General features: G+C 43.2%; 2 protein-coding genes across 3 annotated transcripts in view; one reads left to right on the top strand and one right to left on the bottom strand.

The window, feature by feature from the left end:
• The window catches only part of LOC133359663 (protein S100-A1-like), a 450535-nt gene that overhangs the window by 319629 nt on the left and 106722 nt on the right, over positions 1 to 24184 (top strand). The gene's annotated exons all lie outside the window — the stretch shown is intronic.
• Positions 1 to 24184, bottom strand: part of VPS33B (VPS33B late endosome and lysosome associated) — a 31995-nt gene that overhangs the window by 6086 nt on the left and 1725 nt on the right. For both annotated transcript variants that reach the window (XM_061578066.1, XM_061578072.1), the window contains exons 3-18: positions 22417 to 22478; positions 20953 to 21002; positions 18262 to 18329; positions 16401 to 16446; positions 14998 to 15092; positions 14657 to 14761; positions 14369 to 14468; positions 12542 to 12619; positions 10540 to 10613; positions 10101 to 10187; positions 9321 to 9411; positions 8480 to 8554; positions 6457 to 6521; positions 4474 to 4528; positions 2891 to 2937; positions 1648 to 1792 (exon numbers count right to left, since the gene is read on the bottom strand). In XM_061578066.1, coding sequence (XP_061434050.1) covers positions 1648 to 1792; positions 2891 to 2937; positions 4474 to 4528; positions 6457 to 6521; positions 8480 to 8554; positions 9321 to 9411; positions 10101 to 10187; positions 10540 to 10613; positions 12542 to 12619; positions 14369 to 14468; positions 14657 to 14761; positions 14998 to 15092; positions 16401 to 16446; positions 18262 to 18329; positions 20953 to 21002; positions 22417 to 22478 — 1243 coding nt within the window. The remainder of the gene's footprint in view (positions 1 to 1647; positions 1793 to 2890; positions 2938 to 4473; positions 4529 to 6456; positions 6522 to 8479; positions 8555 to 9320; positions 9412 to 10100; positions 10188 to 10539; positions 10614 to 12541; positions 12620 to 14368; positions 14469 to 14656; positions 14762 to 14997; positions 15093 to 16400; positions 16447 to 18261; positions 18330 to 20952; positions 21003 to 22416; positions 22479 to 24184) is intronic.

Raw genomic sequence — 24184 nt, 5'->3', positions numbered from 1 at the left:
GGTTTTACCGTTATTACCCGTCCCGACTGGACATCTGTGAAAAATAGCTTTATAGCTCATCGGATTCCTCCAGTATAAATACTGATTCTGATTCTTGACTTAAAGCTTTCGTGACTGTAGGAATTCATATTCTTTGGGTCTTTCGGTAAAGTCACGTAGATAGGTTCAAATGAATACAAATAAAATAACAAACTACGACGTTTCGAACACAACATAAGCGATCGTCATCAGGAGGAAAAGAGGGGTGGGGGGGGGGATGACGATCGCTTGGATTGTGATTGAAACGTCGTAGTTTTTTGTTTATTTTATTTTTATTAATTTGAACCTATCTACGTGACTTTACCGAAAGACCCAAATAATAAATAATCTGATTCTCAAGTCCCACTTACAGCTAACCATTTAGCGGATAACAAATCTAAAATTACATCTTTAATCTGCTGTTAATCCATACGAAATAATAAGAAGCTAACCTACAGACTAAACTATTTTTATTTGACTAGGTAAGGCCCATTGAGCTATATCGCTCTTTTTTCAGAAGCGACTTGGCCGCAAATGACAGCTCAACAGTTGCTTATCACGTGGAAAGGTAAAGCAGCCAAATACTCGAAACACGTGACGTTGATTCTAAATGTGGCAAGGAAAAACTGGAGGACCCGGAGAAAAATCCAGGTGCTCGCGAACAGTGCTTGCCCCAACAGCATGTGTAGGTTATACAGGTGGTCTTTACTTTTGTAGTGATATAAATCACGGGAATGTGTGTAGAGCTATTGCAGCAGTGTGCCCGTTCGTATGTGTCCGTGCACTACCAAAACAATACAATTTGGATACATATATTTTAATTCACTTTCCAAAGAAATCCCTAATTAGATTTTTTGGATAGACGGATAGCTTTTATTTATTTCAGCAGGAAGGGCCCAATGAGCTGATAGTTTCAGCACTTTTAAGAGGATTCCATTTTATGACATTTGATCAATTGCAAGAGTGTTTTTATATGACCAGAGTAACTAGACAAAGCGATACAAAAGAGACAAATATGAAACAAACAAGACAGTGAAAACTAAGACTGTTGATGGAAAAAACAAGAAGCCTCAGTCATGAACCCCAAAGCTCATTACCCTTCAATACGCAAACCTCCAAGTCCAGCCTCACCTGCACTAGAAAATGATCTGACGAAGTACAACAAGAGATATTGTTAGGTTTTTTCGGTAAAGTCACATAGGTACAACAAGAGACTTATGGACCACATCTGCCGGTCTATTCTAATACAATCCATAATAGAGGTGTTTGGGTTAGATTGCGTGGGTCGTTAAGCCCGCCACGGACCTGACACCGTCAATTACTAAGGTTTGTTACATAAACAAAAAGTGCCAATTAGTTACTAGTTCAGCACACCAGCGTGTTGGAGAGCAAACTCACATTTAGAATTTGAGTACGACGTTTCGTCAGTAATTACAACCAGCCTCATCAGGTGACAGCCATAGTTGTGGAGAAATCCTCCTGTTTCGGTCTTATAAATGTGACATTTGATGTCACATTTTTATGACAGTGGTGGGCAGGAACAGGAGTGGTGGAGCAGCTTCACAGTGATGACGACCACAATCTGTCTTAAATACGGCAGTAGAGTAACAATAGATTTATTTTGCTTACCAACAGCTTTTCCCATGGCCTTATCCGACACAAGTTTTCCCACTTTGCTCTCCATGGTTGTGACCGTCTCGGGCGTCTGCTGCTCTGTGAGCAATCCCGCTTTCCTCAGGTTGTTCAGCGTCAACAGCTGCTCCGTCCCGTAGCTCTGCACCACATCCGAGGTAGCACACGGAGGAATACTTCAATCTCCCATTGAAGGTCCATGGTTACAAGTATGTACAGGTCCATGGTTACAAGTAGAGGTCCAGGGTTATTAATAGAGGCATCACTTTATGTACTAAAAGGAGGCTCCATGGGCACTGACGCTCATTTGGCGGAGTTTGGTGCAGTAGGGGTTCTCTTTGTCCCTAACATTGGGAATCATGGGTGCATTTAAGTCATTAATTTTTTATCTTAATTGTAAACTACTGAAAATAAATTAATGAAGGTGTCCAGTTTGGGGGGGCTTTGCCACCCGCCGTGCCCCCCCCAAAACTTTGCCTATACTACTCCTTATCCGTCTCCCACTTTCCCATTTTGCTCCACACCCTCTCGCTACGCCTTATCCTGGGTCGCCTCGTGACCCAGCCCAGGTAGGCGTCCATTCACTGTGCCAGAATCCAGGCAAGGGCTGAGGGTGTAATTTGTGGCTATGTAGTTTTAAAAAGCAAGTTGGTTGAACGGAGCAAGTGAGGTCACGTTGTGCTCGCCTCCTTGCACATGCGACCCCTGTGAAGTTTCTAGTCGCCTCGGCGTCAGCCTGAATAAGAGTGGCTGGGATGTTTCCCCTCGCACTTCATGTACCGGCCGTGAACAGTTCCGCCAGCCCCCCCGCTCCCTCATTGGAGGTTTTTTTCTGCACAATATCGTGGGTACAAATGGGACTCGTGTAAAACAATCTGCGTTACATAACGGCTCAGCTGAGCCCACCCCACAGCTTTGACGGAAGAACATGAATTCAGCCCCCAACGCCACCAACTTCCGTTGTTAGGCGGAGTGTGTGGGGGTTGCTCGTAGCATGGCTGATGACGCTGGTTTTGGTGGCACTGGGGCTCCACTTCACCCCTGGTGCCGAGTGTCTTCGTTTGACTCAATCTTCATGTTCATGGCGTACCTCAATTTTACGTTTGCAAGGTTTAAGTCGGATATATTCTACTGAACAAACACATCTATCCAGGTTTGTCGACGCACACGTGTTTTGAGTGCACCGAATGTGTCCCGTTTGTCAACGAGATGTGTGAAGAATGGAGTGGATGGGACTTACGTGCAAGAACTGCGTTTTCAGGGAGCGCATATCATTGGCGACGAGTCCTGAAATAATATATTTTTTATATATTATGCAATTCTAACACAAAATAACGTGACTACACAGCGACACGTTGCCGAGCATATAGACTTAGCAGCACGAGTGTGGTCTGTTGCCCCATTAGGGCTGTAAACAGACAAGGAGGCCATGCCTGTCGCACTCCCACACTCCCCCCATGGGAAATCCTCTTAGCCACCTCCTCCTTATCCAAGAATCCCACTAACCTAATGGCCAATGGAATCACAATCATTTATGTATTTCGCAGACAGACAGGATGCAGTATGAAAAATAAGAATAGGTTTCACCCTTTCTGGTAAAAAAAAAACAGGAGTTAAGATGTTTAAACACCAAATAAATACATTTTGCAAGGAATCAAGTCTGCATTAACCTGCAAACAACACACATATATGCATTGTTTTTTAAACTGATTGGCCTACACCAGACCGCCTTCTTTGAACAGTTCGCTTTTGCCGTTCTCTGGTTTCACACTGGTGAGACGAGGCCATAAAAAAGGCTGTCTCTGGCGTCGTCAAATCAGTTTCAAAGACAATGCAAATATTATCAGAGCATGTTTGTTTGCATGTTTGTTTGCATGTTCACCACAAGTACGTGTGATTAATGCAGACTGTATTTCTTGCAAAAGGTTTGTATTTGGTGTTTGAACATCTTAACACCTTTTATTGTTTTTATTTTATAATTTCCCTTCTACGTGACTTTATCGAAAGAACCAATAATATATTAACACCTGTTTTATTGCCAGAAAGGGTAAAACCTACGCTTACTTTTCATACTTGGATACTGGCAAAAAAAGGTCCCATGATCGATAGGATTCATATGTAAGAATTAGGTACGAAATCTTAAGCCTCACCACAGCGGCATGGTCGTGGTTTAAAGCTGCCACATTGCAAGGGTAGAGTCTCTCATGCTTCTAATCTACTAGCTACGAACGTGCCACACACGTGGTATAGCATGGGGCATCTGACAGATCCAAATTGGCCAAATATCACTTGCGCATGGGAGGTCCTCCATGGTGTGTGGGTAAACTGAATCGCAGAAGCGACAGAGAAGATAAGACTTCACACCAGGCAGCCGTGACTCAAGTGAACACAGTGACGTTGAAAGCAACATCAGTAAAGGAAGATGCTTGGACCTGGGACTCATGCAGTCGAGACCATCACAGCAAATCTAAAACGCTCCAGAATGCGATATTGGTGAGCAGCTTCATGGGCCCAATAACACGAGGCCACATTTGAGCTCCAAGGACTGCACAGCTCATTGTCAAGCCTGCGTGGATCATGCTCGCATACGCACGCAACTTACAGCAGAAAACTGATGCGGACTAATCTCTTCAGTTGCGTACTGTGAAGCAATGCCTTTGGCAGACATTTGAATTAAATATTCATGTGATCTCTTGTCACATATTTTCTCAACAATGTGGAGTATTTTTTTTCCAACCAATTCTCTGTCATACTGCAGCACGACTGAGCCCGAGGGGTCAAGTTTTTGCCACGCGAGGGCGCAAGTCTGTGAAGGGAATGCACCTCCTTCGGTGACGGAGAGGAGGCACAGCAGCCGCAGGACATCCAGAATGGGAGACTGCAGAGAGACAGATGCACCCACGTGACCCACTGCCCTCACGCTGGGTCAGGCATAACGCAGCTCATGGTCAGCGTGTCCCACTGCTTTCATGCTGGGTCAGGCACAATTCAAGTCCCAGCGTGACCCACTGCCCTCACGCTGGGTCAGGCATAACGCAGCTTAGTAACCATGAAAATACGTCTGCATCTCAACATTTAGAAACATGCATTTAAATTATTTAGATTATTTGGCTGCTATATATTTCCCCATAAGGCGTTTTCGTGAGCTATTATTTGTAGCCGAGTGGGCTTTACCTGGTAAACTAAAAATTGTTTAGTTTTATTTGTATATTTTTTCGTGATTGACTTACATTTCCTATACTTTTGACTCCTATAGTGTTTTTGTATTGTTTGTTGTTGTAATGTTCTGATCTTAATTCTGAACATCATGTGAGACATATCACGTCACATTGGGCCCAGACACTAAAAATGGCCTGTTAATCACTCTCCACTCCGCTTATCAATAACAACACGTTCCACCACGCACCTTCCAGGCGAGGCATGACACGTGACACGGCTGAGTATGGAGTCGTCAGAATGTATTTATGGGGTCTATTGTGCGGGACATCCCAGTGGTGTCTTAGAGATCACTCGCAAAGTGGTGTCTTGGAGATCACTCGCAAAGTTGCGCAGGCGGTGTTGGTCAACCGTCCATCACGTCGGCAAACACACGACTCTCCTTGGTTTTTTTTACAGTAATAAATTGAACTCTGCCAAAACACCAGAAAATGTCATTCGTTAAGATCCGGTGCAGGTGTGCTTTCAGTTGGAGGATTATCGTCACCGATGTCAGATGCTGTGTGTAAGATTGCATGTGTATTCTGTTTGCTATGTTTAGGTATTTTGATGGGCGATGGGAGTTGTACTATGCGCTGTGTTAACAGATGATGAACACAACATATATTCCCTGTTGTGTACGGGATGTTTTATGCACACCCCTTTTAAAAAAGGTGGTTTTGCCTTATGTTGGTGAATATTGTGCATTTTATGGACTGCATTATCACTACTATGACTGTCTCCGTATTAGCCTCAGTGTGCATGGAGGTCGGTCAGCTGAGAGCAATGACCCCGACTCTGCATTCTCTGGGTCAGGGCTCAGCAGGACAGGAGATGTTGCATTTTGTGTTCAGACTACGGGCTGTGGATCTCTGCCGGATCGCTTCAGAGGTTTTGCCCACACAGTGGCGGCTACTGTGAAATCAAGGCTTGAGCCCTATTTCTATAGTTTAGCCTCCCGATTTTATTCTGGCATCTTATGATTATTTTACCATTTAATTCATTTTTCCCTTGCTGGATATTTTTGTTATTTTATGAGTGGCTTTACAGCATTTGACTTTCTAATAAATGATAAGCCACTTTGTTGAGCCATCATTTGTGGCCAGGTCACTTCTGAAAAAGAGCTAAATAGCTCAGTGGGATTAACCTGGTAAAATACAAAGTTTAGATTAGTTTCTGTAATCTTAACTTCTTTTAACATTGTGGTATGAAAGCTGTTCTATAAATAAATAGTATAGATTATTACTATGACTACATGGCACAATCCCATTCGCTTGTAAACATCTACTTGAGTCGTTAGAGAAAAATCACCTGCGAAACACTACATTTCAGTTTAAAAATACTACCAAGTTGCTTCTGGGTTATACGTTTTTGTTGCATTCATACGTTCAATATGAATATATCCTAAATGCTAATTAAATAATTAGTCAAATGTTTCATTTCATTTTTAAACAAGACTAAGTGAGTGGCATCAAATAACAACAGGAAGAGTTTGGTGTTTTCACTTGAAAAAATATCAGAAACTCCTGCGTATAAGGCACAAACATTTACCGATTGCGATTAAATTGGCACAGAGCACGAACTCGCAATTATGTCAACGGAAAGTTTCACCTGTCTGTTAATGGCCTCTTCGATAGAGGAGACACACTCCCTGATAGCTATTCCTTCCAAAAGAGCTGAACACACGCGGATATACACACACACAACAAAGAAATTACAACACTGCATTGTCAATGATTACCTGCTCACATTAACTGTCATCACTAACCACTGTTTATCCACTGCTGCCTGGATCCCCCCCCGCCACACCACTATCGCGATTCCTCACGGTCCTGTAATGCCACAGTCCACCTCACTTCCCACACAGCGGTCGTTGTCCCGTGTGCTGCGCTCTCTCACTCGGCTATCACTGTCGTCGGCTTTGCTCGTTAGCCGTCACGTATATCCTGTCCAAGCCCACTAACTCTTCTTCACTTTTTTGTGCGTTTAGTTGTCCTCCCGCACCTCCAATTAACACGGTTGGCTATGTACGTTGTGAAAATAAGTTCAACATACATACAGCACCTCCAATTAACACGGTTGGCTATGTACGGTACAAAAGAAGTTCCACATATGTACATACATACACTCATGGTCAATATATTGTCTTAGATTTGTGCTTATTCTCCGATCTATGCAGTTTCCGAGTGTTCATTCTGAGCATGTCTCCATATGCTTCCGTGCACCCTTTTCTGATATATTGTTCCATTTCCTGTGTCAATGTCCCAAGTTTCAAATCCCATTGTCACAGCTGGAAATATCCATCAATTTAGAATGTTTCTACTTCTGACTCACTGCAATGCTGCTTTGCCACGAACAAAATCAACTTTACAACCCAATGAATACACGGCAGCAAGCGTTTAAACGGCGTATAAATAGATCGTGCGCACGGGATGTTTCCAAGTGCGGAAATGCAGATCATGAATTACGAGGGACATTTCTGAAGCTCCCTTGATCTCCGTGCCAACCTCAAATATAGCTCCATCCACTGTGGACCAATCTACCGATGCGGAATGCGGGCACGGCTCCCATGTGTTCCACAAAGGGTGGAATACATGCAAATGAATCACGGAGAACGTTTCAGCTGCTAATTTTACGCAAGAGCAACGATCATCCCACGGAAAGGTGGCAGAATGACGGATGGCTTGTTACATAAACAATATTCATGTTTAGTTGTATCTAATATTTGGTTGAATCTATCATCGTCATTCGTGCAAACATTGGATGTCAGAATATTTGAGGAACCACACGACGAGCTGGAATGCAGCCAGCGCATGAGCTGGCGCTGCCAACAATGAGCTGGCGCTGCCAACAATTAGCTGGCGCTGCCAACAATTAGCTCAGCTCAGCAATCACCTATATACAGGAGGTCGCCCAGAAAGTAATACCCCACTGGCGAGGAATGCACGCACTCTTTTCTTGATGGCGCAAAGCCATTGAGGTGGAGGGATACTATGTGGAAGAGTAATGCGCATGTAACCAATAAATCTGATCATTAGGTACGAGTATATTTCACTTTGCTTCAATACATTTTGGCTGAGGAAAACAAAGTGAGGCATTACTGTCTGGGTGACCCTCATATTAGGATGTTTTCAGATAATTAAAGAGCGCTCATAAGTGTGGGAGGAAACTGTATCGCACGCCGAAAACGCACCCATGAGAGGCGGGGCCACACGAGCCTATTCAGGAGGGACAGATGATATTAGTCTGCACTTTTCTTCATTGCCTTCACCTGGCGAGCCAAGCTACGGTCTCCTCCAACATTTGTGTGATCCACCAACCCTCGCCTCCACTGCTGGATTACAGACGTGCACAGCCGCCACCGCCCAGCAAGTGCAGCGTCACTCGGATCAGTTTCAACCAACTGCTTCTTGTGACACGCATACACATCCTGTGTGGATCACTTTTCAGATAAACAGCGAGCGTGTCCTCATTAAAATTCAACAGCAGCCTCAGAAGAGTTTGCACAAACGTTTCTCCAAACAGAATGACACACTTGCTTAAGATCTACGAAACAAATGTAATATTCACCCAATCGGCTTCATGAGCTGATCGAGCCATTGTAATCTAAAGAACCACCACAGACGTTACGTACAATGTTCAGTCTTGAGCAGTTCCTTGAAGTCTGATTTTGTCTTTCTTTTCATAATGGCTTCACAGCTGCCGATATCTTCAAAACACAGAAGATTAACGGAGAAAGCAATCAAACTCCAATTCTCGAAATTCATATCTAACGGAACACTTTATTTTGGCAATGCAACAGAATTTATATCCTTTACCAAATAAACATATAGACCGTTCTGAATGGCGTCGTGACATACGGTTGTATGTAGCTGCTAACTCTATCTAATTGTTATTGTATTGTGTGAATGATGCATGTTTTTTGCCATTGAAATTAACTCTTCTAAACTAAACTGAGCTAAAAAGCTATTTTTTCAGAAGTGACCTCGCCACAAATGATAACTCAATAAAGTGGCTTATCATGTGGAAATTTATATTAGCCAAATACTTGAAAATGCACGTTGATTCTAAATGACGAGGGAAATACCGGAGGATCTGGAAAAAAAATCCACGCATCCACAGGGAGACATGCAAACGCCACATATAAAGGCATCAGGGATGGGATCAACCCCACGACCTCCAGTATACCAGGCGAGACAGATAACACCTCACCACCAGGGCACCCTCTACTTCCCTGTACACAAAGGATTTTAGTTGTGGGGGTTGGGGGGGGGCTGAAGTCTACTGGTCACCTCCCCAGTCTGCCCAATAGGGAATATCCATCCAAGATGAAAAGTCACAAATTGTGCGGAAACGCGAATTAACAAGCGGACGGTCAATTCACAAAGCGGGGATCCGTCAACACAAGCCTACAAAAGGGGCAAGTTGCACACTCTGCAGGTGCCTGCGCTGAACGTAAATCGCCATCGGCTTACACAGACTCAGAGAGCGATGTTCCTGTTTCAAGGCCCTCAGTTCGTTGGCCACAAACTCCTTCATGTTCTGGATATTCATGTCGTGCCGTTTCTGAAAGAGCAAAAGTGGATCTCATCCTCTACGTCACTCATTTTCAATTGACGTTTAAACGGGGTAGGAAATTAACACGTTCAATGTCAACACACGTGAGAAAATTTTATATGAATATGCATACACCTTACATATTGTAAAAGAATATTTCTTTATTGAGTTTTTGAGTTAGCTGTCCAGGACTTGGCAAGGACACTGCACCACCACTTTCTACCCAGGGCAACTGGAGAGCACAAACTTAGATATGTCTCGACTTATCTCGCTATCACAACAACTATCTCTTACATACGTTTAAAAATGTGCAATTACAATAATATGTATAATTGAGAAGGGTTGAAGCAACATGTTTTAAAACCTAAAATCTTATCAATGATTCTCATACTGTCTGGGGACACTTGAGTGCAGCAATGATGTCATTTTTTAAAATGTTTTACATGAACATGTTCGAGCAATGATGTCCTATCCCCCAAGATAAAGTGAAATGCAATTTTTTTAGATGAGATTTTATTTACTTCAACAGCGAGGGCCCAAATGAGCTGCTAGGGTCTATTTAATGGACGTCCTGCGACGGTGCAGACGTTGCGCATAGCATAGAGTTCTGTATTTGAATGCTCTGAGTAAGATAAAGCTTTCCACAATTTACAAAAAATATTAAACGTGCATGGACATTCATCCCCGCTGTAACTTACATCGTAGTTGGTTTGAAGGACTTTCGCTTTGGAGCTGAGCAATCCGAACACATTAGAAAAGTGTTGATTGCGAATTTCCCTGAAAACCTGTACAAATATTTAGAATTATAAATGTTAAGATTTCAATACTAATCTGTATCTTTTTGGAAAATAAGGCAAGAGAAGGTAGCTTGCAATGTGAAAATACAATAATGTCATGAGCTTCTTACAATCAAATGCGTGCAAGTTGTTTGTACAACATTAAACCTAAAAAAAGCAAATGCCATAATTCTGAATTGAATATTCTCCATCGGTGATTGTTTTTTTACATATTTGTACAAGTGGTGAGATATATAGTTGCAAATATAGTTATAAGTATTAGTTTTAAGCGTAGTTGTATGCGTAGTTGTATATACAGTTGTATATCATTGTAAATGTGCATATTGTAGCTTGTTCATACCTTGTCTTGAGAATTCAGGAGAATTTTCAATTTCTTTTCTGTTCCAGTGACTTCTGGACCAAACTCAACACTGCCTACAAATACACCACCCGCATTACAACTCCGTGCCAATTCGAACAAATTCCAAATGATATTTTAAAAACAAAAATGTAAGAATGGACATAGCTTTAAATGTACTTCATCAAGCCGTCAATCAGCCTACTAACTGCAGAATGAAAACACTCCAGCATATGTAAGGAAGTAACTACACCATTCTTTAACACGTATGCACACAGTACAATGCAGTCAAAATGTGTATGAATATGTGCAATTGCAACTAGAATATTATATTCTTCTTGCAAACATTGAAACAAGTGTGGCACTTTTCAAATAAATGTGCATTAGACCCAATGAGAAATTTTACCCAATTGTTTTTTGTGCCATTAAGCCATAACAAAGTGGCATTTCCTTTCCCAGCATACGGCACAAAACAGCAAAGACACAAAGACAAAAATCTTCCGTATCAGCTTAACAGACTGTTGGGGCAGGTTCTGTTAGCGAGCACCTATGAAGACCAGCACGACACACGAAGGGGTGGGTGACCAGCACCATGCCCGGCCGCCTTTGTCTCCCCAATTGCGATGTTTACACATTGCACCAGGTACTCATTTGAGTCGAAACAGGGGAGGTTTAGATAAACGTAACTGCTGTTGGCCGTGAGCGGGAATTGAACTCGGATCTCTGGCTTCGTGGCGCAGCGCACTAACCATTGCACTACCGCGCCCCAAAGACAAATATTACCCGTACAGCCTTAACAGACTGCTGGGGCAAGTGCTGTTAGCGAGCACTTATGAAGGCCGGCACGCCATACAAGGGGGGTGGGTGGCCAACACCACGCCCGGCCATCTCTGTCTCCCATGTAGCGATGTTGACGCACCGCACCGGGTACTCATTTGAGACTGATTCGAACTAGGGGAGGCCCATGACCAGTTTAGATAATCGTTACTGGAGTTATCAGGAATCAAACTCGAGTCGCCGGATTCGAAGCGCCGCTCTTCATACAAACACGTATAAACACTCGTTAAGTGGCTGAAAACTTCTTCATATACACAGAGGACTGCTGCAGAGCGTGGGCAATTGCTGGCGGCGCCGGCTCACCGCTTGGCTGCTGCTGCTGCCTTCCCGCTCGTCTATGGATTCCTCGACGATTGTGAGATGCAATTTGCATGAACGATGATGCTGTTATATTTCCAACTCGACAGGCATCTCATCTGTTGCGCCACGAACAAAAGCTGGAATGCCAGTGCACGTACTCCAAGCGCGGCGCTATGCGGTGCAACATAACCTTTCACCACAATGGTATTTGTAGGCTGTGCCAGGTTTTGTGATAATTGGTTTAAACGGGTCTCGTGGTTTTTCTGAAAAACCTATTAAGTGTCCTCAGGAAGGCAAAACATTTCCTAGATCCCAAATGCTGCTGCACGACTTCTCGCCGAGACCCCAAAAACACAAGTGCAGCACCCACCATGCTCCGACGATCCCTTCACTGACTCCCAATCTAATTCCGGATCCATTTCAAGATCGCACTATTTTCAACATCCCCCATGGACTCACCCCTGCCTACCTCTTCCCCTCTCTTCTCACTCTACTCCCCCTCCACACACTCTCCACGACTCCTCCCCTCTCTTCCCTCCACACATTTTCCCCTCCAGGAGCCAAAGCCTTCTATGGGAGCCCCAAGTCAACCCTCACTCTGGAGGATGTTACTGTTTCCCCTCCTGCTCGTCTGGAATTCCTTCCCCCAAGTGGGCTCTTGCTGTTGATACTCTGCCTCCAGATTCAAGACCGCCCTTTTCTCCTCTGACCCGACTCCCTCTTTCTCTCTTAGCAAAACTTGCCTCCTTTTCTTAGGATGCCCATGTCCTGCAGTTATGGAACAGATCCTTTGAGATGTGCTTTGAGCTTTATTCTGGTTGCACATATGGCATGCTTGAAACACCAAATTCTATTCTCTAGCACTTACCACATTTTATTCCAAATATGTCATCCAGCAGTCCCTCAAATGTCACTTGAGAGCACAACGGAGTTATTAAGTCCACATCTGAAAAGGCATTGCATGTGCACACAAATACACGACGGTTACACGATTCGCATCTGAGAACCCAAGTCATCTCATTCCAAACAACACCTTCCTTCATCACCATATCTGTCAACCTCCTAACAGTGTCTATCATATCACAGACCAATTCAGACCTTATTGGTCACCCCGTACCCTTATAAATCTCAACGTTCATCCTACAAAGTCCCATCACAAGAGAGAAACACACACAAATAGACAAAAAACATTTTTGCCCGTATTGAAACGGCTGTATGCCGTATGGACCTGAAAATCCAATTTCCCTGTACAAGATACGAATAAACCGTATGGGTTGACAGCGATGAATCACCATCATCATCGCGGACTCCGTTATGATGCGACTCAATGGCAATCACGCTCTGGAGACCATTCTTTGAGGTTGTTGACGCCACAGATCCTCTTGGTCTTCCTCTTTACCTTTCATGATCAATTTTGTCTTCAGTATGGCTTAGAAATGAACACCTACTTTGACATTTTCTCGCACCTCCGATTAGTGTGGTTGGCTACGTACGGTGCAAAAGTTCAACGTACCTACATACAACCTCTGTCAAACTTCAGGCATTTTTCTTCAAATAAATTTGTTCATGGGCCACATTTTACCTCGCGCCTGCTCGCATGTTTGAATTATAACCCCCGGCTTGCAAATGCTACGTAGGCAAAAACTACGTCGTCAGCAGAGTTTGAAGGTTCATTCGTGCAAACAAAACCATTGCTTGAGTGAGTAAAAGAACAAGACTGATAGCGCCCTCTAGTGCCAGCATCGGGACATGCCTGCCTTGCGTGCCCGAGAGAGAGTAACGTACTACAGAGAAAGTCTGCTCTCCTATAACGCGGTAGTTGCGTTCCAGAAGAACATCACATGATGGAAACATCACGTGATAATAAATCATATATAATATAGAGGGGTAAAGCACAGTCCGCGATAACACGAGAGATGCGTACGAAGGCTGAACAAAGACCGAGGCACGTGGGTAGCATCTAGAAGCATCCAGCAGCATCCCACTGCCGTGTGCGATGCTCCGCCGAGGCAGCTGTACAACCGCTTATTACTACTTGCGCGACGTAGCTCTGTCCACTCGATCGCGTTATGTGCAATTCACATCCGCGTTATATAAAATGTATTCCCTCATACGTTTATCGCGTTATAGCCAATTCTTGTTATGAAAACACGCGTTGGAGGAGAATCAACTGTACTTGTGAGAGGTGGGGCGGGTAGGAGGGATGAAGCTTCTCAGTGAATGTCCGAGATACCACATTTGCCTCCTCCCATCCTCGCCACCCCTGACTCGTTCGTAAGTGTTTGATGCATCAAGCGGCTGAGCATTAAAACCTCCGGGCAGCCTCGACACTCACCCACGGCCACACTGCAGTCCACTCACCTCCATTCACAAGGTAGGCTCCCAATACAGTGCCTTATCCATGGCTTATGACACGCATCGTTAGTCATGTTATGTTAAGTCTGTGGATCTCAGTTTGCTGGTAAAATTTACAAACCTATACCTCCAGCAGGGAGATAGCATTTAGAGGTTAATGTTTCCTATAAATACAAAAACCCACAAGATTACAGCTGCCGCATTTTCAAGAACTAATACTCCTTAAATGTGGAACCACAGCTCTACGGGTTGCATCCCTCTTGAGCTTTAACTGAACAGGGTCGAGAACAGTGGCTTAGAGGATGGAATCAGCACGGGGGGTGCCGCTGAAGCATCCTACCTCTGTCAATGAGGAAGAGGTCGCCCATTTCACTGTTTGTGGTGCTCGATCTTCTGACATTCGCTTCGTTTGACAGAAGCTCCATCAACTCATAGACCATCTTCACAAATAAAAGGGCACAAAGTCAAGAGATGAAAAAAACATCATTGTACAGGATTTTTTTTTCCAAAGCAAAATACCTGGCAGAAGTTAACTTTCAGTATTTAAGCAATCACTAGAAGATACGCATATTAAACCTTAATTAGACATTTTAAAATCGACGTGACTTATCCACGTGCCAACACGTACCTTTGCACCTCTGCCAATCCCATACACGTTGCGCACCGGACCGAAGAGCGACTGTAGCTTTTGGATAGATTTTGCCACGGTAAAGAGCATGCTCTGGTTGCCATCCTGCAGCAAAACGACAACGCGACATCACGAACAAAAATGTCAACAACAAGAATTGAGCGTCACCACCGATTTGGTGGCTCAACATTTAAAGGGCAGGCGGACAAAAAGCCAGTGTGGGAAGTCAGGTTGGGGAGGGAGGCTTAAATGAAAACATTGGGATGTATTTTGAGTAAAAAACTTTGCCAATCGGCCTTGTTTCAGACAGAGGGAGGTGGGGATGAGTTGCAATCATCTACCATGAAGAAGTCCTGAAAGAAGTCCGGTAACTCCAGGGTGATGACGTCATTATCCAGTGGCAAGAGGTCGAATTCCCACTGTTCGCAGGAAACATCTGACGCAGGAAAAAAACCCCACAAGGACGTATATGGTTTTGTCCACCTTGCGTGCTTACAACATTCAGGTGAAATGCACAATACATGCGACTGTGCCTTTCTACGCAAATTAATAGGATGGCTATCGACTTGTAACGTGCTGCACAGTGTTGGCTCACTCTCACAGAGAGAGAGAATGACTCAGAGGCGTGAGGAGGAAACCACAGACAAGCAGGAAGCCAGCCACGCGATGAGCCAGCGCCAACAATTGCCCAGGCTCTGCAGCCCTCTATATAGAGGTGCTATTGGTCAATTCACGAGTGCTTACATGTGAGAGGAAACCGGAGCACTTGGGAGAAAATCCAGATGTGCGGCGAGGGGGGGAAACACTCAACCCCAAACAGACAGAACAGGTGGACTCCTGACAAGCCAGGGTATGACACCTCAACGCCCACAGTAAGGGAGTTTTGCAGCATTTGTGCGATCCGCTAACCCTCGCTGCCTCCACCAGTGCTGGACTACAGGCTACGTGCACAGCCACCACCACCCGGCAACACGCCACAGTCTCGTGCAGGTTTCCTTCTGCTCTCACAGTGGCCACGAGTGAAAATCTAAATGGGAATCTTGCCAACGACGGCTCTGCTGCACGCCCAGAGGCAGCACTGCCCGAGCAGTGGAGCCACATTATTGGCCAGAGCAGGTCGGCGACCTTTTAAAGACGAAGAGCCATTTTATTTTGTCTGACCAAAATAGTTGGAAAGCCGCATCACGCACAGAGTTCCCTTTAGGCAAACACGGCAGCGGATATACAGCAGGTGACAAATTCTGACTTAGTTCAACAAAACAGGTGTTGGAGTAAACTGCGCCTATTTAGTTTCCCTCCCCCTTAGTTATTCTTTAACAGAACAATTTGACTGTTGTACATTTTGTTAGGACCAAGACATTCGATAGTGACCCCATTCCCTGTGATATGTAATACATTTCTGATTATCTTTGCGTTAAATTGTGTTTAAAATGTAAGTTTAATCGGCTGCCTGCAAAGGGGCAGCCAACGAGAACCACTGCACGCGGCACCGGAGCCGCAGGCTGGCGACCACTGGGCTAGAGTAATGGCCCTGCCAGGATGTATCAAGTTCAAAAAATATACTTCTGCAAAAATGTGCCAAAGCCAATCAACTTTTCCCAAGTATCACTATTTGCAGATAGCATTATTAAGCTAAAGAAATGTATTTTATGTTGCACTTATAAAGTATTTATATATTGGTAAGTTGGCTTATGTAGATAGCATTGTGGAGGCAAAGCCTTGCAGAGATTAGCACTGCACTTACCTCCAAAAACACCCTCCATCTCCAGTACAGTCTCACAGGAATACAGCTGCCAGTTAAATCACACAAAAGCACATTAATACTTTCAGTCGTATACAATTCTGTTTGATAAAAAAAAGTTAGCTTTCAAAACGACGTATTAATTGTAATTTTTAAAGAAGCTGTAAAACGCAACAGAGCACCAAGAGGTGTCAGAGCACTGTGCAGTATAGCAAAGCTTTCAATAAAAGTCATAAGAACACACGTGAAAAATAACAGAGTACAGGAAAACCTCGCTGAAAGCTATTTTATGGAACGCGCATTTTGGCTATGTAATTTTTTTTTTTATTTTACCAGGTAAGGCCCACGGAGCTATACAGCTCTTTTTAAGAAGCGACCTGGCCACCAATGTATGAATGCTGAACTTCTTTCGCACCGTACGAGGCTCACCGTGCAACGAAGTGGCTAATCACGTGGAAATTTCTAGCAGCCAAATACTCTCAATATATATGGTTTAGGTCATGAGGTCTGTTTTTTTCCGGAACAAGTGGGTGATTACCGTTTGGTTTTTTCGGTAAAGTCACGTAGGTAAAAATAAAGAAAAATAAATTAAATCACGACATTTCGGAGGCAACACAAGCTTCCGTCTTCAGGTGGCACCATCACAGCAAGATAAGTAATTTTGCTGTGACGTCGTGATTTAATTTATTTTTATTTTATATTTACCTACGTGACTTACCGAATAAACCAAAGAGAATGGACCCTTGCAGTCACGAAAACTTCAAATCTAGAATTAAGGTGGTGATTTTTTGGCGATACGTGGTTCGATGTTGCTAAGATAGTTGTTAAATAGGCTTGCGAGAGGTGAGAGTGCTGCATCCGTTGGAAGGTGCTGTGGTGTTAATGAATCGACTGTAAGAACGATTTATTTACCATTCATGTGTTTTTGTGCATGTTTTTTAGCATGATAATGTAACACATTATACCCAACACGCTCACGCACATGTTTGCACACACATTGCCGCACGCATCTAGCCGTCCACTCGTTGAGGACGGCAGTCATACGGACACCTAGATGGCGAATCGTGAATGTTCAAGTGACGGTGTTTATGGGCGAGTGTCGGGCTGATGATTCAGTGTCTGGAGTGAGTGGGGTGGTGCGGGAAGAGGAATGCAGACGGTGGTTTTGCGTTGAGGTGAAATTTTGAGTGCACACACACACACAAAGCATGGAGAATGGCTGGAAGCATCCAGTCTATATTTTGAGTCTGCGTGTCTCTCTCCCCGTGGTCATGTAGATTTTTCTCCAGGTCCTCCGGTTTTTCCCACCACATTTAGAAACTTGCATTGAGATTATTTAGATAATTTTGCTGCTATAAATTTCCACGTGATAAGCCACTTTGTTGAGCTATCATTTGTCACTTCTGAAAAATAAGTTAATACCTCAGTGGGCCTCTGCCTGGTAGGATGGGGATGGTTTAGTTTCATTTGTATGTTTTTGGATGATTTGTTTACCTTTCTTGTACTTTCCACTACTAAAGTGTTTTTGTATTGTTTGTGATTGTAACGTTCTTACACACCCCTACTGGACATCTGTGAAAAAGAGCTTTATAGATCATCGGATTCCTCCAGTATAAATAGTGATACTGATTCTATGATGCACGGAACAGCGAGTGAGAAAGCGTGTGATGTAGAAAAATCTGAAAATATGCGGCTAAAGCTACGGAGAAACTCAATCTGTACCGGGGCATTGTAACCCAGGAACAAAGCTGCTCTCGCCTTGCACTTCCTGTGTATCTCAGCGGGAAACAAAATCAAGAAAATTTGAAAGTAATGCACAAAAAACGACGATCAACACAAAAAATTCACAAATTTTCCTCCTCGCCTTTCGCGGAGTAAAAATGATCTTGTACTTCCTCGTGACACCAGCAGCTTTGTCTGCATTTATTGAATCTGTGTGTGAAAATAAATAGCAAATGCAATTCACAAATATACCCGAGCCTTTTTAAACACTTTACCGGTATTTAAGTTTGTAATTTTAAAAACAGTTCCCTTAAAACTCATAATAAAGGTACCATGAGAGATTCGTTCATGAGGCTATCCACATATACAAACACAGAGACAATTTCAACCGAGAAGATGGATTCTGGCTTAGAAATCATTGGAAGGATGTGATAAACCATTTCGGGTCTTAATTGATTGTATTCACGCTTACGGTGACTTTCAGACCGCATTCCATTCTCTTCCTCTCCCCCCTCCTCTTTTCCGAACACAGATGGACTCGTCCATCTGAACAACTGCCAAAATCGCTGTCCGTGGAGCTGACGGTAAGAAAAAACTGCCACTTTTTTCAAATTATCTTTCTGTGGATTTCACACCTGATGATGATTGCTTGTGTTGCAGTCGAAACGTCGTGAGAATTTTATTGTTTTATATTTTATTATTTTTATTATTTTATTGTTTCCCTTCTATGTGACTTTACCGAATGAACCAAGAATATGAATCCCTGCGCAGTCACGAAAGCTTTAAATCAAAAGGTTTTTAGGTTAGATTGCATAAGTATAAATGTGTCGTAACCCTCCACCACCTGACACGACCAATGAGTAAGGGATTTGTCACGTAAACCAAACGCCAAATAGTAACTACTTCAGCCCACCGGTGTGTTGGAGAGTGAATCCAGAACATTTACAATCCGAGTACTCAGAAGTAGTAACTATTTGCCGTTTTGTTTTACGTGACAAATCCCTTACTGATTGGCCATGACGGGTGGTGGAGGGTTACGACACATTCATACTTACGCGATCTAACCCAAAAAACCTTTATGATGAATCATATTGGTCGCGAAAGCTCACTGCTCGTTAAACTCCCTTATAATTCTAATTACATTTTACGTTTGCCTCTGTTGACCCTGGCATTGGGCCACAGAGCTCTAGGTTGGTTCTTGTTGTAGGTAAGAAGATGGCGGAGGAGGGTCCGGTGCAAACATCTCATAATGCTCATAGGCTGGGGGGGAGTCCATGCTATGTGTGTATCCATTGACTAATTGAAGATTCTCAAATTCATTTTGTTGAAAGATAAACTTGACGTTTTTCCACTACGGCAATTCATAATAATTTCATCTTGGGCTGGCAAAGTGGTATTCGCTCACTCTCAGAGAGAACAACTCAGAGGCACGATAAACCACAGAGGAGCAAGAAGGCAGCCAGGCTGGTGAGCCGTCGCCAACAATTGCCCATTCTCTGTGGTCCTCTACATATTAAGATGTTTTCAGCCAATACATGTGTGTTTATACATGCGGGAGAGAAACCGAGGGGGTAACACTTTATCCCAGTGGTTCTCAACCGGGGGTACGTGGCCCCGTGGGGGTACGTGGCAATATCCCAGGGGGTACGAGAGGTGATTTATGTGTGACATTATATCATACATGAGAGTCATTGGTGAATAATCCTGTCCTATGAATCTGACAATATAAAATAACTATGATAAAATGTAAATCCACATGGTAAAGAGTTCATGCAGAGCATCCGTTGAATTTGTATTGATTCGCTTGCAGTTACTAGCAGCTAGTTAGGAAACCTCACAAAAGGGACAATTGGTTAAAATATTGATGTTCATTATTCATACATTTATATCTCGGAACCATGCTGGGTCAGGCAAGGGGGTACTCGGTTGAAACAAAATTCAAACAAGGTGGGTACAGTCGGCAAAAAAGGTTGAGAACCACTGCTCTATCCCATACAGATGAAGTCCATATTTGCTGTAAAGCCTTCTCGTGGCAAGCCAGGGTATGGTACCTTGACACCCACTGGAAGGGAGTTTCACAACATTTGTGCGATCCACCAACCCTCGCATCCACAGTGCTGGATTGTAGGGGTGGATCATCACCACCCAGCATAATTACTAATTAATTATCTGTGATAAAGGCGGAGGATGGGGACATTTATACGAAAAGAACAGACTGGTCTCAGATCACTGAAAATGTCCTCTTATAATATAATTTCGATCCTAGCATTTTTGAGACCTTAACATAATGAGTGTTATCAAATGATTCATACTGGCGGGGCATACTGGCACATGCATTTTAGCCACCTAACGGATAATACAGATCTGTCTACGCTAGCCAGGAGCTCGCAGTACAACGGTTAGATTTGTGACCCACTTTTACAAACTTTTGCACGTCAAGAAACAAGCCTCGAAAGGCATAATATTATTTGTATAAGACCACGAGAATGAATTACTAGAAGAGAAAGAGCAGTTGTGAGTCGGTGGGAGGCGAGGTGGGACTCACATTAATGATATCTGACACGAAGGATGCACGTGACTGAATAAAAAAACGTGGAGTAGGAAGAAGCGTTTTAAAAAATCGGAATTGTATCACGTTTTGGTATATATGCTTTTTCTTCGGACACAATCAGCTGATAGGAAAATTTTACGAGAAGGGAATTTTGGGTAAAGAGGACATTTGAAATGCAGTGAAAGAGTACCAAGAAGCAATTGTTTATAACATGGGTATGCAGTAATTATGAGAGCAACGGATATGTTGGAAAGTGGATGGGGATAGTCGGGTAAAACTGACCAGCAACACTCTTCACAGTAATTTCTCGAGGTCTTATCAAGAAGCACCGCCTAAAAACACATAGACGGGACATAACAAACAAGTGATTGAACATCTATTTTATTTCGTGCACTCCGGAGTGAATTTAAAGAGAAATTAAATTATGGACACATATGACTGGGCACAAGTGATGGCAGCTTAGGTGCAAGGACTACTGTTGTTCGTAAATAGATTCACTCTTGAAGTAAAAATGATAATACAGTCGATTTTGGATTTTTACCATTTTTAGAGCGCAGGGCTATCATGAAAGAAAGCGCTATGTTTCCCACAGTCTGCAGTAGTTTTACAGTCAGGGTCTACGTTGCTACGCGTAATCCCAACTGAGTAATTTACAGGGAATTTTTCTAATTCGGAGCATGACACTGGGGGCCCAATGGCCTTTTCTTTTCGAACGTCATCGCGGGATCTCTATAACGTCCGCTGTGAACACTGCAGAGCGGATGGTGCATATTTTACAATAAAAATACCTGCGGTATTAACCAGGGCGGCCTGCTGGATTCGAACCGCCGTGAACCTTTGCAATTAATAAATGGCGAATGCACTACCGCTGGACCGCGCCAAAAGTAGGCGACAGTCTATGGTGGTAAAGGCATTATTTAAACATTATTAACCACACTCTTTGGTTCTTTCGGTAAAGTCACGTAGGTATAGGATAAAATAAATCACGACGTTTCGGGCACAACACAAGCGTCCGTCAGTGATTTATTTTATTTTATACCTAGTGACTTTACCGAAAAAACCAAAAAGTATGGATTCCTGCAGTCACGAAAGCTTCAAATCAAGATTCTTAACCACACATACACGACATATTTTGCCAAAGCACCACTGCAAAGGACGCTCACAATATCCAAGCTCAAAAACACCCAGTTTGATGTGTTCAAGGCAATGCCCTCATATTTATGTCGTAAAACACACCCAGAATAAAAATTCCCTATTAAGAAGTCACGTTTTAAAGTAAAAAATATCTGCGGGGACAAAACAAGCAGTAGAGTCACTGATCTCGATTGGTGGGCCTTGAGTCAGTGATGGATAATTCCACATTTCCATAGTGGAGACCTATTGCTCCATTAGAAGACCACTGTTAATCCATAATATAGTTTTTTTGGGTCAGATGACGTAAATTTACGCGATCTAAATTTACGCGTTCTAACCCGAAAAAAAACTATTATGAATGATATTGGTCGCGAAAGCCTACTTGTTAAACCACTGTTAATGTTCCATCACTAAAAGCCAAGAGGTTACCAGCAGCCTATTCCGTACTTAATGGTACAAATGAAACCACCAAGATTCAATAGTTCACGGATCTTGATGGGAGTGGAGGCAGCTGGGGTCAGTGTCTGTTGGCTGGGCATGAGGTTGACTTCATTGATTGCCTCTCGTAACACCGTACAAATACTCACAAAGTGTATAAATACAAATACTCACTGATCACACCCGCCCGATACGTGCTTCCCATCCATCTTGTAGATTTTGTCCACTTCATGTTTCTAGAAGAACGCACATACAAACAAGCGATGTAACACGTCAATTTAATATCACAAGCTTGAAACTTGAATATCACACCACCCAGACTTGCACAAAGCATTCTGGGATTTGCAATGGTTACACGTCCATAGTTTTGGACTATAACACACGAGGCTATCTAATAAGTGAGGTTTTTGTTATAACATGTACAAAGTCTATTTGATATGGGTCTAAAATATTGCATGCACTAGCACCACCTGCGCATTTGCACAAAATATCACTTCACCATGCCTTTGCCCACGCACGTGCTTTCCATAGGGACAAGGCATTAAGTGCGATGATGTAATCATGGTGCGATTCAGCCCTAGATGGTGACGTCCCCCTTGGTGAAGCCATAAGCGTGGCTCAAGAGACGATGATGTCATGCGGAGTGGGTTTAAATAGAGATCAATGGGGAACAGAACTTGTGGACTATTCTACCAATGCAACACGAGTTTTTCTCTCCTGGAAGAATCTGGCTTCCACTGGTTTGTGCTGGATGTTATTTTTCTCAATTTCTTAGACAATGTTCATTGGGATAGGCGACAATTCTGCAGGTGTGTCTTCACTAAAAGCAACTTTTATGTTTGTACGTGTTACGTTGTACGGCGAACCGTGTCCGAGATGCAGTGTGACGGACAGACGTTTACGCATCCTATATATTACAAGCAGAGTCCAATATATCTTAAAATAATGTAACCTTTCAAATAAGCGATTAAAGAATGTTATATTTGGTTCAATGTCTACTCCAATTTTTTGTGTGTTACGCTTGTTTACCCATGAAGGCCTCTGAGCCTCAACTCTTTTCCAGGAGGGTCCTGCCAGGTTCCTGCATGTTGCTGCTTGTGTAATCCCAATTAAGTGATTTACATGTTCTATTTTGATATCAGTTATCGTTTTTTTGTGCTTTGGCAGGAAACCCGGAGGAAACCCATGCCGTTGTATAATTACCGGCGAAACGTCGTACTTGAATTGTAAATATTATGGGTTTACTCTCCAACAACACGGTGTGCTGAACTCGTAACGAATTGACATGTATTGTTTAGTGACAAACCTTACTACTTGGCTGTGTTAGGCAGTAGCGGGTTTAACGACACATTTATATTCACGCGATCTCACCCAAATAAAACTCTATTATGGACAGGGTCTATTTCCTGTGAGACACAACGGTTACAATTGTGCCACCGTGCCATCCTTTAAACTAATTTAATAAAATATCATCATTTGCAGCCCTAATCTATCGTTCACCCCTGGATCAGGTCTCCCCATGCAGACACTGTCTATCCATCACAGTATTGCGAGCTGTGATCCAGAATCGATTTCTTTGTCCGTGTCAATCTTTCTGATCATGTACCGATTTAAATTTTCTTTTTCCAGGCGCATTGATATTGGTAAAAATGTTAACCTATGAAGATGCCTTCAAATGCTGCATGTCATTTAGGCACTTCTTGTCGCTTCCTTAAGAAAAGACACAGACAATCAATAAGGTTGTCATGTTTACAAACACGCTGATTTATGACTGCTTCGGCACACCGGTGTGTTGAGAGCTATGCACAAAATGTAATCACTAGGGGCGGACGTTTCACTGGTAGTCACAACCAGCATTATCAGGCAGTTTCCGGTGGAAAAAAAACATTGAAATATTAATCATAACATTGGTCGCGAAAGCCTACGTGTTAACAAATTAATG

The sequence above is a fragment of the Lethenteron reissneri genome, chromosome 8 (assembly GCF_015708825.2).
Source record: "Lethenteron reissneri isolate LAM-NWPU_2019-01 chromosome 8, ASM1570882v1, whole genome shotgun sequence".
Lineage (NCBI taxonomy): Eukaryota > Metazoa > Chordata > Hyperoartia > Petromyzontiformes > Petromyzontidae > Lethenteron > Lethenteron reissneri.
Note: the sequence above shows the minus strand (reverse complement) of the source record. Positions and strands in the feature narration are given on the sequence as shown.